The sequence below is a fragment of the Lycium ferocissimum genome, chromosome 10 (genome assembly GCF_029784015.1).
Source record: "Lycium ferocissimum isolate CSIRO_LF1 chromosome 10, AGI_CSIRO_Lferr_CH_V1, whole genome shotgun sequence".
Lineage (NCBI taxonomy): Eukaryota > Viridiplantae > Streptophyta > Magnoliopsida > Solanales > Solanaceae > Lycium > Lycium ferocissimum.
The window spans coordinates 27,812,918-27,831,051 of record NC_081351.1 but is presented as its reverse complement, the minus strand read 5'-3'; the positions used below and the strand labels follow the sequence as shown (position 1 = coordinate 27,831,051).

The following is an 18,134-nucleotide window of genomic DNA, read 5'->3' as shown; positions in this document are numbered from 1 at the left end:
TATTGATAAGAGGTGATAGATACTTTGTTCAATTAATCAAAGTACGCTTAAACTTTTTCAAACTCCACAATTGTAAAAGAAGAAAATGATAGGAAATTCTTTTTTCAAACAAATGTTACAAGTCACGAGTTCAAATTAATTAGTAGTAGATCATCATAATTTGAAATATGGAATAGTTAGTTGTAAGAAAATTGGTGAAATCTAAAGAGAGCATCGGAGAAAATCCTGTATTTGTCGTAGCGCGTAGCATTGTTGCACTTAGACAGTGAGTGGGACAAGAAACATATATCGCCTATAAAATAACCCGTCATTTTTTATGTATACTCCAAAGTTTTTGTCCCCTTCACTTCTCATCTACTATTCTTTTTCATAATACTTATTATTTTTTTTCTCTTTACAAATTAAACCGTAATCACCGCCATTTTCAGCGGGAAATTCACCTTTTTTTTCCCCTTATAACCCCACAACTTTACTTTCATTAACGTTTGCACGTTTATCTCATCACATTGGACTGTGGCTCTTTAAAAATTTGACTAAAATGCAGGTACTTCATTTTTCTTTCTTGTTCTTCTTACTCTTGTTTTTTCGTTTTATCTTTTGTTAGGGTTTTTGCCTGTACTGAAACTAATTAGTTGAATTGGGTTTAATCAGGGTTTTGGGGTTTAATCAGTTTGTCTGTCTAGGGTTTTTCTTGGAGCTGAAAATTTGAGTAATCTGATGAGAGTTACTGAACTTCTTTGATCATTTCAAGATAATAGAATTTGGGGTTGTGTAAAAATTGAATCTTTTGTGGTTTTACAGGTTTGGTGTTGTTATTTATTGATTGGAATAGCTGAAGTTCTTTGATCATTTCAAGATAATAGCATTTGGGTTGTGGAAAAATTGAATATTTTGTGGTTTTACAGGTTTGATGTTCTTATCTATTGATTGGAATAGCTGAAGTTGTTTGATCATTTTGAAGATAAATTGTGTTAGGTAGTTCCAGTTTTTTGGGGTGTGAGAAAAATTCAATCTTTTGGGGTTTTACGGGCTTGGTGTTGTTGTTTGATCATTCTTAAGATAATTGTGTTTAGGTAGTTCCAATTTGCTTGGGGTGTGAGAAAAATTGAATCTTTTGCGGTTTTACGGGTCTGGTGTTAGTTGATTGATTCTGATGGCTCAGTCTAATTCTAAGCCACCTATGAGTCACAATTTTGGTATGGGAGCTTCTCATGTGAGGTCTTTATCTCAACCGAGCATTTTCTCGAATAGTTGTTTGCCCCCACTGAGCCCTATTCCTCCTATCGAGCCCTCTACGGTGAAGGACATATCCATGAAGGAAGTAGATGTGAATTCTCAAGGTCCAACAGTTGTGTCTTCCTTTACTACAAGGGAAAACACGTTTCGGGGAAGTGATGGTCTTCCTCCTAGAAAAGGGCATCGTCGATCTAACAGTGATGTTCCGTTAGGTTTCTCGGCTATGATTCAGTCTTCACCTCAGTTGATGCCCATAAGTGGCCAGAAAGTTGGTGAGAGGAAACCAAGGGGAGAGGTTACGGATGAGTTATTGTTTTCCTATATGAATTTGGAAAACATAGAGGCATTAAACTCTTCTGGTACTGAGGATAGAGATAAGGACAGTATGGTTAGTGGGACAAAGGTAAGCGGTTGTGACAGCGGCAATAATGAAGCGGAAAGTGTTTTGAAAGGGAACACTGTTAGTATCCAACCAACAAGTTTAAGGGAAGGAACGAAGAGGAGTGCCGATGCGAATATTGCTCCAGCCGCACGTCACTTTAGGAGTCTTTCCATGGATAGTGCTATTGGAAGTTTTCACTATGGCGACGATTCACCAAGCTTATCAAAGCTTTCACCAAGTAATTCAGGAAATGAGAGTTCGAGCAAGAACAATTCTGACTTTGGAAATGCTGAATTTAGTGAAGCTGAGATGAAGAAGATTATGGCAGATGAAAGACTTGCTGAGATAGCAGTTTCAGATCCTAAGCGTGCCAAAAGGTATGGACTACTACTCCCTCCGTCTCAAATTGTCTGTCCTGATTTCTAAATATAGACGTCTCAGATTATTTGTCATTTTAGAAGTTCAAGACAAAATTAATTATTTTTTTCTCATTTTACCCTTAGTAGTAATTGTTCTTGAAGACTACAAACACCTCAATTTTTGGGAAGAGGACACATAAATATAGTAAATATTCAATGAAGAGAGATTATATCTTAAGACATAAATAAGGGTAAAATAGTAAAAAAAAAAAAAAACCCTCCTAATTAATGTCATCTAAGGGGTGTGTAAAAGAGAAACACGACAAATAATTTGGGACGGAGGGAATAGCTGCTAAAGGATTCTAGTTTATATTTGTATCCCTGTAAGAAGCACAAGGTTGAGCTATCCATAAAAATTGAAAAACAAAGAGGGCATCATGGATGCAAATCATACCTGATAGTTTCTTTCCTCAGGATACTAGCTAATCGTTTGTCTGCTGCTCGATCCAAGGAGCGTAAATTGCGTTACATCTCAGAATTGGAACATAAGGTTCAAAAGCTACAGACAGAAGCAACTACCTTATCCACACAAGTTACCATCCTGCAGGTGCCTGTAGAAAATATTTTGTGGTACCCTTCAATGCTTTTTTTATGAATTTAAGTTTGTTTACTGGATTTTCATGCTTGTTACAGAAAGATTTTACTGAGATTTCAAGCCTGAACAGTGAGCTGAAATTCCGCATTCAAGCCATGGAACAACAGGCCCAACTTAGAGATGGTATTACCGTTCCACTTTCTTTTTCTTTTGGTTTCTAAGTCCCTAGTGTGTTGCAAAAAGGTATCTAGTTGCTGCAAATGGGTAGTTACTGAAATAAAATGTTCCATAGTATAATCTTTTATAAATTAGAATATACTCTAATGTGTGTGTTATTTTTATTTTTTTGAAAAACACTGTCATCAAAGTCATCATCTTATTTTATCTGTGGTAGCTATTGTCCCTTTGCAAACTGCTTCATCATGGCTTGGTCGCTTTCGTTATTTTCATTGCCATATCGCTTTGAATTTCTTGGCTTTATCTGACCTCTTTTATGCTTTCTATTAAGCCGAGGGTCTTTCGGAAACAGCCGTCCTACCTTGGTAGGAGTAAGGTCTGCGTACACTCTACCCTCCCCAGACCCCACGTTGTGGGATTTCACTGGGTGGTTGTTGTTGTTGTCGTCATCAAAGACATCAATTATTTGGGGTTTTCGCAAAATTTGTGGAAGGTTTTCCAATTTTAAATGGTTTCCTTATTTCCTTTTATATAGAACTTCTTCTCAGAAGAGGGGGAACAGCTCCTTTGTATTTTGTTTGCATCCACCTAATGCTGATTAGCATCCTTACTTCGTCAAAAAAACACATTTATTTTGGTATTACGTTCAGTGTGACAATTACCTCTAAAATTTAAATTCATAAAACTTGGAGAAGTTTAGAAATTTTTAGGTGTTTACTGAATACAGCTGGATAATAAGTTTTATAGAAAGAGAAAGTTGCAATTTGAGTCTTATAAAAAGAGAAGCTTGCAACTTGACCTGATTTGAGCTTCATGACTATAGCCTTCTACATATTGATTATGTTGCTAAGGAGATTTTAATGGTGGTCGTGAATTCATAATGGAGTTGATGGGTTTTCTGAAGTACTTCTATGTTGGATGCAAAAGAAAGAAGAAATAATTAGTTTACAATGCATATAGAGCCTTTGAAAGGGGAAAATAGGGTCCATGGCCTGCCTGAAGGCAGACAGACAGACAGAGGGATGGTAGAAAGCCATTGTAGATTTATGAAGATAGGCGAAGAATATGATGCAGGACGTACAAGAGGAAACATAATATTTGTGTGAGGAAAGCCTCTGGGATAATGGAAAAGTAATTAGGGACCCAAGTTCAATTATGTAAATTACAAATGGCAGGTGGAGCCAATATGATTGGAAGAATGGAGCTTGTCCACAAGCAAGTAGTACTAACCACGATACCAACTCAACTTGATGTGATTGATGCACAATCAATCCTTATTCGGTTACTTTTGTTTGTTTGGTTGGAATTATCAAAATGTAAGCGATGTGAAAATTTAAATTTCCCTCACTGAGCACCGAAAAACCAAAATACTTGATGTAGCCGTTTCAGTAGGATTATTTGATTCTAACCAGTAACGAGCAGGGCCTACTCAGAGAAGCATGATTTTCTTTAACAATGTACCGTAACATCGGTATCTTATATTGATAAATACCCCAACTTCAATGTTACCAAATGCTGTCTTACGGACAGACAGTAAAGTAAGATGTTCCAGCAGGACCTGTTTGTCTTCCGTCTTTGGTATTTCAGTCTTCTCTAACACTCTGCCCGTTTTATTGTGTTTCTTGTTCTGCTCATATCTTCTCTGTCCTCATGGACATGTCACTATAAGTAGGTTGTACTGCATACATTGTTTTCTCCATATTTGGTTTACTAGTTTATTAGGATGGAAGTTTCTCTTGGAAGCAATTTTTGTGCTAAATATTTTCTTTTTTGAAGTCTGAGGTATTTGAAAAACATTATCAAGATCATGTTTGCTTGTGTGTGTGTGATTACTTTAGGACAAGTTATACTGTTCTAGTCATGGCTTCTTGATATTCTATGCTGAAACTCTATGAATGTCTTTCTGATGCACCTACCACAAAGATGGACATTTATAACTTTAGCTTTGAACTGCAGCCTTGCATGAGGCATTAACTGCAGAAGTCCAGCGGTTAAAGCTTGCTGCTGGGGAACTAAGGGAGGAAGGACGGTTGCCTAATAGCATGACACAACAGATGTCAGTGAAGCATAATATGTTCCAGATGCAGCGCCAGCAGCCTAGTCAAATGCAACAATTATCTGTTGGCAAAGCATCTGCCTCTTCAGCAACACCTGCATCCGCCTAGTGGACGAACACAGAGCCTTGAGGAGGTGAAGATAATCTCTACATGAAGCCAAAAAGTTTGCTACCTGTTATTGGTCTCACATGCTGAACAGTGCTGAGAAACTAAGGTTTCAGATATTAGTATTTATATAGGTTTCTTATGTGTGTCTGGTTATGATTTATACTATATGTTGTGAATCATTGTTTTGTTCATCGGAAATAACTGTAACAATAAATTGGAGTCAAACTTTGAGCCAATGTTTTCTCCTATGCTGTTCTCTAGTTCTAAGGAAACTTTAAGCCTTTTCACCTGGTGGTATTCCTTGTTAATTTGCACTTGCAAAGGATAAGACCATATCTCCTTAAAGAAAGTAATTTTATGATGTAGGGCCAATTCTCCATACCATTGGTTCCATGGGACTAGAACCACCAGACAAAAAGATCATAGTAATCAAACAATGTCACCGCTAGTGCCTCTGTTTTGCTTTCCCCTGTCTATTCTTCTTTTTCGTCCTTTCGTCTTCAATGAAGAATGCCAAAAACTAAAGTAGTTAAAGTTGCAAAAAGGCCAGCTCGGTGTACAAAGCATTCCGTGTTAACGCTCGGAGAAGGACCATACCCTAAGGGGGTGTGATGTATGCAACCTATCTTGACGCAAGTATCAGGGGATATTCCATAACTTGAATCCGTGATATGTAAGTTACATGGAGATAACTTTATCATTGCTCCAAGGCTCCTTTTCCTGTTAAAGTTGCAACCTTTACAAAAATAAAAAATAAAAAATTGATGCATGTATGTGTGTATTATGATTTTTTTTAAAAATTTATTCTAGTTTAAAGTTAGTGAAATTGGACAAAGGAAAGTTAGATGAAACAAGGAAAACGAGAAGTGAGAGGAATGGTAAAAGGTGGAGAGACAAGGAAATGCACCAAAAGTAACATTGTCTAGACAATGACATTCTTGTTGTTGCTCAACTACATTAGAATCTAAACGATAACTAATGTCAAGTGTCTCACACATCGGTTCGGTTGATGAAATATTTTTCTCCGTATATGATTTTGGGTAATTTTCACATAAGTTAGCTTTTAAAATTGAATTAAATCCAAAGTCATCTGTTGCTTAACTGAGCATCCCAATTTTGCTGTTAATCACGTGAAAAAAAGTCTCCTATGGTGGCCATTGTGCTTGATAAATCCCGTCTCAAAATATTTGTCACATTTTGCTTGAGACTTATTATTTTTTTATTTTTTCGAGAGTCAAATTACATGAATAACATCTGAAGATATATGTTCTCATAAAAGAATTATAATTTATAGTACATTTTATATATTTAATTTTAAATTACTATATTTTAATTTAACTGAGAAGATTAATCAAATTAACTAGGAAAACGAAACATTGACAACTATTTTGGAACTGAAAGAGCATAAAAAGAGAAAGTTCCAAAAAGAGAAAGTGGATAAAGACCAAAGAGTACAAAATTAGGGCATATGCTCTCCACTTATTGGGAAACTCCCCCTTATTTCAAATGAAAAGAAGTACCTCAATATTCTTTAGGGGTCCAAAAATCCGCGGGAACCTTTAAACCCTACAATCAAATACTAGTATATCACAAGTACTATAAATATCTACCCGACAGCGACCACTAAGTCAAGAAGAAAAATTACAATATAGTTTCATCTAATATTCCTAAAACAATTGAATTGAATTGAGTTAAAGAAAAAGCAAACAGAGAAAGAAAGTTAAAGATAATAAAAAAGAAAAAGCAGGTTATAATTATCCATTCCACCACCAATCCGTATATCTACTTTCGACCCACAATTTTTATTACCCTCACATTCTCGGAATACACAAAACAAACTTAGTAGGGTTTCAGATGTTGTCCTTTTAAAACACTATTACTTGTTTTTTTGGCCTAAACCCTTTAGCGCCGATTCCTTTCAAATCTCCATTTATCCATTGTTTCATCAACAGATCTTTACCTGTTTTGTTGTATTTAGGTTCGATCTGTTTTATTTAACCTTTTTCAGTTTTTGAAATTTTGGACCGTTGAGATGGAGGAGAAGAAGGAAGAGACGGTGAAGGGAGGAGAGTTGTTGTTTTGTGGATGTACAAGTTGGGATGCAGTTGGTCGGCGCAAACATGCTCTTGAAAATTTGGTTTCTCCTACCAGACTTCGTCCTCTTCTTGGTGTTGACATTTGTTTTGTTGCTGCTGGTTGCGGTATATATATATATACTCACTCTTTTCTTGCTCTTATTTTGTTACTGCCTCCGTCCTAGTCCTAATTTAAGTGTCTTACTTTGGTTGACCACACAGTTTAAAGAATAAAATGAGACTTTTGAATTTTGTCGTCCTATATTAAATACGTGTATAATGTACTAAATGTCCTTTCAAAAAGAGACACTCTTTTTGGACATACTAAAAGAGTAAGTCCAAACAACATACCCACAATGTGGTCCGTGGTTCCAGCACAGGAATTAAACCTTACCCCTGTCTTGGAACGTGGGGAGGCTATTCCCGACCCTTGGCTCAAGAGAAAACATGGCAAAAAAGCTTAGATAAGGACAAGCAATTCAAAACAGTATGAAAATGAAAATATCGAAAGCGAAAAAGCAGTCTGAAAAAAGGAGCAATAGTAACACATATAAATAAGATAATTGAAGTACAAGAAATAACAGATAGTAGCACAAATACCACAAAGTAAAGTTAGACGCTTAAATTGAGACGGAGGGAGTAATTTTTTTTTTTTTTTTGGGTTAGGACTGTAGGTACACTTACATTGTGTTTGTATTTTTGAGTGTGATTAGTTTGTTTAGAGATGAATTTAGTTTGTTTAGAGATGAAACAAGGTTAAGATATGGTGGAATGTATGTTGAGGATTCATATAGTCAACCCCAGTTAGTTTGTATTAATACAAAGATAGTATTGTTTTTGTTGTTGTGCTATTTTGTGATTGAAGTGTGTTCTGTGAAGTCCCTTGTTGATTGTTTCTTTCACTCTTGGTGGAAATGCAGCTTCTTGTCATTGTGTAGCATTAGATACTGAAGGCCGTTGCTATACATGGGGAAGGAATGAGGCAAGTGTATGTGTGTGTGTGTGTTTTTTTTTTTTTTTTTTGGCGTCCTTTTATGCTACTTGAATGTGAAGTGGTTGTGGCTTTGCAGAAAGGGCAGCTTGGTCATGGAGATAAAATTACACGTGATAGACCAACTGTTGTTTCAGAACTCTCCAAGTAAGTTGTTCTTGGTTTGTATCTTCTGTCACTGGCAGATATAGTAGAAAAAGTTTTAAAATATGTATTAAGGTCAAACCCATACTACAAAGGAGTAATAGGGTGCATATCTATACGGAACCCACAACTTAAAATCCTAAATTCACCCTTTTATTCCCTGCTCCCAGTTCTTTGATTCTCTCTTTTTCTCGAAAACATTGAGACAGGATCCTACGTTTCTATTTTATTTACTTAAAGAAAAGAACCTACGGTTTTATTTTCTTTTGTCATTGATTGGGGTCTATTATGAACTTTTGCAAAAGATTAGCTGCCTCTGTAGCCCTTAATAAAAAAAATCTGCCTCTAGCCATGAGGAAATCAAATTTGATATTATAAGATGCCATCAAGCTATAACTTTCTTATGCGTAATTAAATGAATGGTTATGCCTCTTGACTGCGAATTGGAAACTTAGAAACAAGATGAGTTGGGTCTTACAAGATATAGGTAGATATAATAATTTAAGCAAATACAGAGAAGATTTCAATTTTGAAGTTCTAATGAGGGAGAACCAGAGAAAGATATTATTGAACCTATTGTTTTGCTTCCTTTTCTTTTATAAGGTAATGATTTTAAGGATATATAAGGGCTAAAACCCCAGATTCCTTTTCCTTACATCTCTTAAATTTGATATGGTAACAGAAAACTGGTTGTTTGAATAGAGCGTGGTTCAAGTTCATAGGATTAGATCCCCTGCACTTTCAAAAGATGTCATTTTGAAATATTGCAACAAATTAGAAATTTATGAGTTTGAAATGCTCTCTTCCAAATTACTTCGTCCAAAGGGACCCTTCATGTCTAATTTGATGTATTTAGGTACACATCGTGAGATTTTTTTTTTGATAACCAAGAACTTCTGGGGCCACTGGTGCATGGTATGGAACTTTGTGGGCAATCCCCCCCCCCCCCCCCCCCCCCAAAAAAAACCCAAAACACCAACAAAAAAACCCCACCACAGCGTTCTCCACTTAAAACTGGGCTTTTGTCTGCAACATGGTTCGAACTAGTGATGTACGCCCAACCCATAAATTACACGTTGTGCTCTTCTCACTTGACCAAAGCCTTGGGGCAATGCATGTTTCAAGTGTATATGAAAAGTGGATTGAAAGAAAAGAATGTTCTAATGGTGAATATTCCGATGGACAGTAATGTTTGGTTTTGTAACTCAAAACTGAGTATTTATATGCGTCTACAAATAAGAATGCTTCCAATATCCTTCTTATATTTCCCTGTATGGTTAGTCCATGTCTCCTGAAACCGTTATGTGTATCAAGTATTTATTTCTGCCATCACTTAAAACTTTTTTATTCCAGGCATAAAATTATTAGAGCTGCAGCTGGAAGGAGCCACACAGTGGTAGTTACGGATGACGGACAGTCCTTTGCTTTTGGTTGGAATAAACATGGGCAGCTTGGTACAGGTTCTGCAAAGAATGGTGAGCCTCTTTGTCACCCTCCTTTTGGACCTTCTCTGTTCTGTCTCACTTGCACCAAAGGAAAGGGCCTTTTGTTAGTGTTCGATATGTTGTGAAGATGGATATTTAGAATTTAGAAGTCTCTGGGAAATGCTGCCTCAGCTGCATGAACATTATTTCATCTCTATCTTTGATCATGCATTTCTCTTCAGATATGACCTAGGTCACATGGATCCTTCATTCGTTTTTATAACTCACGTCGTAATTAGAGTAACAAGGTTATGGCTACTTCATGCTGATTCGTCAAATACATTGGAAGTTAGCAAAACCCTTCTTACACCCACCCGTATAGCCGTACATACTTGTTAATGAATCCGTGTAACAAAGTATATGTTAACAAGAAATTAATGATTGTTTAAGCTAGTGTAGGAAAGAACCAAGAATTTGCCTTAAGCAACCTATTGTCGTTATTTCCTAGCAATATGAGTCCACTGATTTCTTCTGTCTTGGGTCGGTTTTTTCTTTCCTTTATAAATAAATTAAGATCATCTCTTTTTTTGTTTTGTTGCAGAAATTGAACCATCTCCAGTCCGATGTGCCGTCACTGAAGTCAAAACTACTGCTTGTGGGGCTGACTTTACTGTGTGGCTAACCTCAGTTGAAGGAGCTTCTATATTGTATGGTTTGTGAAATTTTTACTTTATACTACACCTGAGAATGCTGAGTACAAATAAAAGATTTTGGTTGTGGTTTTCAACTCCTACTTTTCTCGCACTCTGATTTTCATGTTATTTGATGGCTTCTAGAACTGCTGGTCTGCCTCAGTATGGTCAGCTTGGTCATGGTACTGACAATGAGGTACACTTAATGAAATTCTCTCAGTTATTTTTACTTTATCTTCTGTCATATGGACAAAGACTACCACATGTTTTTTTATATATTCGAAGTTCAGGTACCACATGTTCTTTTTGTTTTTGTTGTTGTTGTTAAGATCATCTGTTCAATTTAATTGATAATGATGCAGCTTTGGTGATACCTTTACATAAATTGAAATCACAATTAACAGGCAATAGGACGATCATAGCTGTTATTTTCTCCAATCTATCTTGTATTCTGTTCAATTTTTGTCGATTGCAACTTAATGAGCTAGTTCTTTATGTTAACAGAGGAAGTGGATTTTTTTACCAAATGAGGTCTACTTTGTAAATGCTGACTTTTATATTTCCCGTTAGCCTTGCTCTTCCTGCTTTATGCACATGAAGTTAAGGAGATTATTATACTATCTTGTGATCTGTGCAGCATTGTAGGAGGATAGTTACTTCAACTACTTTAATTATTTTGTGTTTATTTATTTATCTTTTTGTGTACCTGTAGTACATGACTATGATAAGCAGTTATGCTGATGTCAAGTGCTTATTGCCGTATCAAACCACTTAAAAAACAGTCATGTCTCCGCCTTTTCCTTTTCTTGTTTCCTTATCTGTCAATCTCTATTTTAATTTTTTACTGACATGTTTCTCACCGATCTGTAACATGTAGGTGGTAAGTGATGTGAATATCACATTTTCCACAAAATAATCAGCACTTTTCTTATTTCTAAAAAAATCAGTATTGTTCTCCTTCGTAGTGGAGGGCTTTTATACTTCATATTGGGATTTTGTTTTCTCTGATGATCTCGGATATAATATTTCTCCAAAGTTAAGTGTGGAATCCTAAATGTAAATGCACCAAATCTGTAATCGGGAAGACCATAGCCAATATTTTCCCCTTTCATGACAAGACCCTTGATGTTTAAATTTGGAAGTTATTGTAATAAAGGCATTCACCATCTCTCTGTTTGAATTGGGAGTTGTTGCTTTATTTAATTGATTTAAGGATGCCCTGTAACATGCAGTATAATACCAAAGATAGCTCTGTAAGGCTAGCTTATGAAGCTCAACCCCGACCTAAACCTATAGCTGCTTTTGCTGGAGAAACTATAGTCAAAGTAGCTTGTGGAACAAATCACACAGGTTCATCTCAACTTAAATTTAACAAATTTGTGTATTGTCTTCTTCCAGATTTGTTAACTGCCTTTACCTTCTTCATTTTTTTTTTTGGCTGGATTTCAGTTGCAGTGGATAAGAACGGATATGTTTACACGTAAGGTTCCACCTTAGCTTTTTTTTTTTTTTGCTTTTACTTGCGCATATGTACAGAAGCTGATTTGTTCTTTTCTCTGTTTTGACAAACAAACATTAGGTGGGGATTTGGCGGATATGGGAGGTTTGTACATTCTCTTTCATAGTTGCACATTAAGGTCTATGTAATTGGACGTCCATTTGACACCGTGTCTTCTCCCTCCTCTTTTTGTGTCTTATAAGTATAAACATAAACATGTGGTTTAATTTTTGCCGATTGCAGGCTAGGTCATAGAGAACAGAAGGACGAGTTTGCTCCTCGACGAGTTGATGTTTTTACGCGACAGAATGTCTTGCCTCCAGATGCAGTAATTTCAGCAGGTTCTGTGAACTCAGCATGTACTGCCGGTATGATTTATCTTGTTCTCTTTACTATGTCTCCATTTTGTTTTGACATCATTTTTTAAATCTTATCCGGTGCACTTATAAGTTACTGACTGTATACTCACATTAGATGACATCATATTTGATATCTCTAATAGCTACACTCTTTGTACACATTTTTTTTTTAATTTTTTTTTATTTACTGAAAAAATATTTCCACAAGCTGTCCAAATGGCTCACATAAGTTGTAGATGTGTAACTTGAGTGAATTGCCTTCATTAAATTTATATTCTGAAGCCGACTGTGATTATATATAGTGCTTCCTCGTTTAGTTATTGCTTTGAGAGAAGTATGAATATCTAGCTAGCTGTCAACTTACATGTAAAAATATGTAAAAGTATGGATTACCTGGGAAAATAAGTAAAAATTGTATCATAGGCTAATCAAATCCATGTTAATGCTTAATAAGTTCAATCAATGTCTAAATTCTGAGTACTCAACCAATCAATTATGCCTTAATCCCAAATTAGTTATGGTATGCATCCTCTGTATCCATCCTTACATTCAAAAGATTTATCCTAGTTTGAGTATTTTCACGTTAGTAATTCATTGCAATCCTCCTTAATCCAAATTTGATGTTGGATATATTTTGCGAAGCTTATATATGTGGAGTTAGTGGTTCTAAAGTTTGAGTAATCATTGGTGAAAGGTCTTAAAAGAAAAAGAAAAGAGAAATAGAAGGAACCATGATCCCAAAATACCTGACCCACTCTGATTGGGTGGAACAACAATTGCAACTACTCAATCCCAAGCAAGTTGAGGTCGGCTGGTCCAAGGAAGTTGTCACAAAAAACCTACAATTTCTTGGAATCTATACATACTTATCTTAAAGATAGGGCACAATGGAAGAAAAGATCCATATGGGTGACATCTAACTAGTTGCGAGTGGATTTGTCTTGTTAGTACTTTGGTTTTGATTCTATTGCTTATTTTTCACTTAATTTTTATTTGGTATGATAGATGACATGAGTTGAGCTCAAACGGGTAAAATAATTCATATAGCCGGCCCCAAGGCCCTTAACTTGTTTGGGATTGAGGCACAATTCTTGTTGCAGCAATAAAGTATGTCTGAGATTTTGCTCTGCAAGTAATATCATTCTACACAAGATATGATCAGGCCACTTTCTAGTAATTGCAATGTGGTGGGCTCATGATTAACGATAAACATCTGTGACTTGCCTGATAAAATAAACATCTATGAGTTAACAATCCTAATGATGTTTTCTTGTGCAGGAGGAGGACAGGTTTACATGTGGGGCAAAATAAAGAGCACCGGAGATGATTCGATGTATCCTAAACCTCTTCTGGATTTGAGGTTCTGTTCTTTACAGCATTTGCGTTTCACCCATTTTATTTCGTTCATATAGTATCAGTATAGACAACAGCATGAGTTGCATGTGTGATAAATTCTGTATATTTGGGTGAATTATTATTTATCCAAGTTTTCTGGTTACAGCGATCTGCAATACATCAATGAAGATGGAGCCTGAATTTTGCTTTTCTTTTTTGTCTCGTGGTTGGGGTAATGGGTGATTCCACTGGGAAGTCCTAGCAGAGAGTCTTGTAGTCTTGTGTTCAAGTTATAACATTCACTGTTCATGTAGGAGTGATCTTTAAAGGCAACCACACGTAAATGGTGTATTGTTGTTTCTGCCTACACGATCATTGGCTTGGATTATTTTAAAAAGGATATTTTTCTTTTGTCAGGAAGTCTACTGGATTGAAATTTGTATGATATTCTGTATTTCTACTGGACTGATATTTGTATGATACTCTGTATTTCTAGTGGATGGAACCTGCGATGTATGGATTCTGGCAGTATGCACCACTTTGTTGGTGCTGATTCCTCTTGCATAAGTTGGGGCCTTGCACAGTGTGGGGAGCTGGGTTATGGACCAAATGGACAAAAGTAGGTTTGATTCATATCTTTTATCTTTTTTCTTGGATAGCTACGTGCGGTTTACTCATTTATTTTGTCTATTTCTCTATAGATCTTCCGCAGTTCCTAAGAAGGTAGACATTTTAGATGGCATGCATGTTATCAGGTTAGTGTATTTCTGTTTAAAAAATAAATTTTGGAAGATGGAAGTTTAAATCAGAGGCTGAGTCCTAGCCTCTTCTTTTTTGTATAGTGTTGCTTGTGGATTTGCCCACTCCATGGTTGTGATCGATAGGACAAATGTTGAGGATCGACTTGAGCAGGTAATGTTACAGTTATAATTTGTGTTTGCCCTCTAGGCGTTATGCCAGCCCAGTAACAATTCATCTTTATGAGAATTAGAATACGATTTTTGCAGTTCATATGTATAAGTTGTTGGTTTTGAGTGCAATATTTATTTTGATAATTTGGACCTCCTTCCTATGACAGGACTGAAGAGTGTTCATTTTTCATCTTTTTTTGTTGTTGAGGGGGGGCTGATACGGACATCTGATTTGATTTTCCGTTATTTATATATATTTGCTCATGTGAGTTATCTAATTTCTCCCATTTTATCTGACAGCTTGATGTATATGATGGCAAGGCTTCTGAGGAAGGTATAGCTCGAAGCTTCATGTATCTCCATAAGTTTTAGCTAATTGTAGGATTTCTTTGGGAAAATATATTTTAGTTTTCCTCTGAATTTGATTAAAGGGCAATTGACTCAAGTAACCATGGAATTGCTTATTCCTTGGGGGATGAAAGAACGAGGAGTCTGTTAATGATGGTCAATTCATCATCTCCTTTGCTATTTGCAAATGATATTGTTTTAACTGACTAGCTTCCAAGGAGTTAACCAAGAACTCTACATAATTAGGCTTTTAAGAAAAGCTGAAGATGAAATATATATATACAAGTTTAACCCTAACGCCCCTAAAAAGAAGGGAGGTGAAGTGATATTTGATGGGGCTGTCATATATACATCCAGGCAATATATCTGTTCAATTTTCAAGGAGAATAGCTTGATATATGGAGATTTAACGCGTAGAACAAAAATTGATGACTAAAACACAGGAGAATATCATGATTAGGTGAAAGTGAAGTGAAATTAGATGGGATTTTATGGTGCCTAGTACAGACATCAAATATGTACATTCAGTTTTCTAGGAATATATAATGATGGATGCAATATAACAAATAGAATAAAAAGTAGGATAACTAAAATAAAGGAGTGTGATGGGAGTGCTATGTGATAGGATGACATATAACAAGCTAAAATCACTGTGTAGTACGGTTGTGAGACTATTTTATGTTATATTGGAGCGAATATAAGTCTGTAAGGCCCAACATGTCCACGAGATGAATGCCGTTGAAATTGATTACATTGGATAGAGGGGGCAAGTAAGCACATATTGAGGAGGATAAACATAGAGAATATCACTTGAGATGCTTTTGTCGTGCCTTACATAGATCTTGAGATGTATCGCTCGTAGGTGCAACAAATATGATAGTTCGAAGGTGGAACAATATGCTTGAATTTTATTTAAAATGATGATTGAAAGTAATGTGCTATACCTGAAATCATGTGTTTGGTTTTCTTAAAAAGATATATAATTTATCAAAATCAATGTTTACTTAGCTAATAACAATTTACATGAAAGAAAAGGAATCATATAGATGGATACCAACTAGTTTAGATTAACCACTTAGTTGTTGTTTAGTAGGATTTTTCTTTTCTATTCTGGTCAGAGACTTGTATTTCTATGTAGGGTAAGTGTGAGATTTGCAAATTCTCTAGTGTTGAACATCCTTAATTACTCCTAAAAGACAAATCTCACATATTAGAATTATAATTGTGACATGAATATGGCAGACTAGACACAGACAATTCATATTACCAGCTCAACTAATATATGGTTGAAGAATAATTAATATTGATCTGATAAATTCATGTCAAGAAAGCTACAGTTCAAACAAAATTGAAGAGTACAAATTGTGTCAAATTTACCCAATTTGTTTTGTGAAGAAATCCTTGCGACTAGCTCCTTAATTCTAGACTGGAATTCCTACTTGTGCTCAATTTTCAGCAGGTTTAGGATATTGTTTTGCTGATTTGTTAAGTAGACAGACATGCCAAGGGAATGGCTAGATTTCTCTTGTTGAACTTTGAGATAGTTGGCATGAAGCCGCATTTTACTTTTACAATCAGTTTTTTACTTTAGTTGCAAATTGGCTTTGCTGCAGTGGGGGCAGAACCTGTCAGTGAATCTCCAGTTTCTCAAAAGGCTACCAAAAAGGGGCCCGCTAAGGCGCCTGCAAAGTCGAATAAAAGGAAAAAGTCAAAAGATGCATCGGAATCTGAAGATGAGGATGAAAATAGTGATGATGATGATGAGAGTGATGACTATGAGGAAAAATCTAATGGGCGAGCTAAGTCTTCGGGCAGTGGTCGAGGAAAGGCTGCTGGCAAAGCTACAGCAGCTAAAAAGGGCACTGGCCGTGGGAGGGGTCGGCCTCCATCAGCAAATAAAAGCGCCAAACCTGAAGCGAAAGTATCGACGGGTAAAAGAGGAAGGCCGAGGAAATTGTAGGAGTACACTTTCCAGGCCAAATTTAAGGCTTATTGATATGATGAAATGTAACTTATTCTCCATTGGCTAATTAGTTGAATTTCAACAAGTAAATCATTTTCGTCATTAACTCCATTCAAGATTCTGAAATTTAGCAAGTGTAAAGCATTTGCATTAAACTTAGAGCATTGACCTCCAAGACGAAGGCATTTGTGTCTGAGTTTGTACCTGGTCAAGCTCGTTTTTGGGGAGGAAAAAAAGGAAAGTGAAAAAAAGACCTATTCTTGCAGTGGTGTACTGGATTATCTTCACTTACCTTAGGAGTTACTGCATATTTCCTCTCTGATGGTTATTTTTGTTGCTAATTTACTTGGAGGAAGTCTAAACGGTTCGTACAGGTCGAGCAAATTTGTGTTGGAACTGAAAGAACTCTTTTGAAAATCTATGATTATTAGTATTATTAGTGTAAATGAAGTATTAATCAAGATGTTTTGTTGTGGATGATAACTTTAATGTTTCATTCTAGTATGATCAATGATGCTGATTTATACAGCTATGCATTTGTCCCAAACAAGTTGGGAATAATAGAGCTTTAGAGGAAATAGGCCTCCGGGATCAGTCCAAACTTGTCCCAACTCATCTGACCCAGGCAAACTTTTTGGCGGATTGGATCATGACCCATTTTGACCTGCTCAAATTTGACCAACCTGCCGAGAATCATCTTGAGAGTGATATCATGAGCATGTTTGGAGTCTTTCTAGATCAATAGCATGAGGATGTTGGAGTCTACTTGGAGAAACAATAGAAGGTTGTATAAAAACCAATAACAACAGCAACAACGGCATTTTCTATATTCTGGTTTTTAGCTCAGGATAGAGAAAATGTTCTTTTTCATTATTGTTTTGAGGCATTCTTGTAATGCACGTTGTAGTGATTCCAATGACCACAGTAAGAGTATAAATTATGTAGATGTCTTAGTTTTGTTCCCTACAGTTTTAATTGTGGTTGCTTGTAAAGTCAAGCATGGAATAAATAGCAAGCTACAAGCCAAACGTCTCGTTGCTTTCATTTATGGAAAGCTAGTGACTTTTCTCTTTGTAGGGAGCAAAGGTGGGGTCCAAATATATATAGAAAAGAAAATGAAGGGGATTTAAGTTAATGTCTCAATCTTAGATCTAAGTCAATAGTTCTACCAGTAATCTTTCATTCTTTTTTTTTTTTTTCAACACTCCGCCCCCCCGCCCCCACCCCAGGTTATCTTTTTGCTCCTTTGGTAACCTGACCCACAAAGACGTGGGGGGTTGAAGGTAAGGCGTTTACCATATAACCACCCGAAAAAAAAAAAAAAAAAAAAAAAAAAAGAGAAAAGGAGAGAGGGAACACATAGGATCGAGGAAAAGCCAGGGTGGTTCCTTCGGACATTTGACAAAATTTTAATGATACGGAGAAAATTAGCATGACATTTGTTCAAGGATAACCTGCTTAAAGCTCGAGTTTCATTTCT

General features: G+C 36.1%; 2 protein-coding genes and 1 pseudogene across 2 annotated transcripts; all 3 read left to right on the top strand.

The window, feature by feature from the left end:
- Nucleotides 1-351: 351 nt before the first annotated feature.
- Nucleotides 352-5,162, top strand: LOC132033149 (bZIP transcription factor 29-like). Its single transcript, XM_059423033.1, has 5 exons — nucleotides 352-811; nucleotides 906-1,995; nucleotides 2,452-2,584; nucleotides 2,671-2,755; nucleotides 4,706-5,162. Exons 2-5 carry the CDS (start codon nucleotides 1,154-1,156, stop codon nucleotides 4,912-4,914), a joined length of 1,269 nt encoding a protein of 422 aa, XP_059279016.1. The 5' UTR covers nucleotides 352-811; nucleotides 906-1,153; the 3' UTR covers nucleotides 4,915-5,162.
- A 1,609-nt stretch (nucleotides 5,163-6,771) lies between these two features.
- Nucleotides 6,772-16,922, top strand: LOC132033148 (uncharacterized). The gene is made up of 16 exons (XM_059423032.1): nucleotides 6,772-7,115; nucleotides 7,910-7,971; nucleotides 8,060-8,127; nucleotides 9,478-9,599; nucleotides 10,150-10,255; nucleotides 10,385-10,436; nucleotides 11,473-11,590; nucleotides 11,690-11,720; nucleotides 11,820-11,843; nucleotides 11,982-12,106; nucleotides 13,376-13,457; nucleotides 13,929-14,051; nucleotides 14,134-14,187; nucleotides 14,275-14,344; nucleotides 14,644-14,677; nucleotides 16,305-16,922. Exons 1-16 carry the CDS (start codon nucleotides 6,947-6,949, stop codon nucleotides 16,649-16,651), a joined length of 1,587 nt encoding a protein of 528 aa, XP_059279015.1. The 5' UTR covers nucleotides 6,772-6,946; the 3' UTR covers nucleotides 16,652-16,922.
- A 1,116-nt stretch (nucleotides 16,923-18,038) lies between these two features.
- On the top strand, nucleotides 18,039-18,134 carry LOC132035641 (U6 spliceosomal RNA; annotated as a pseudogene).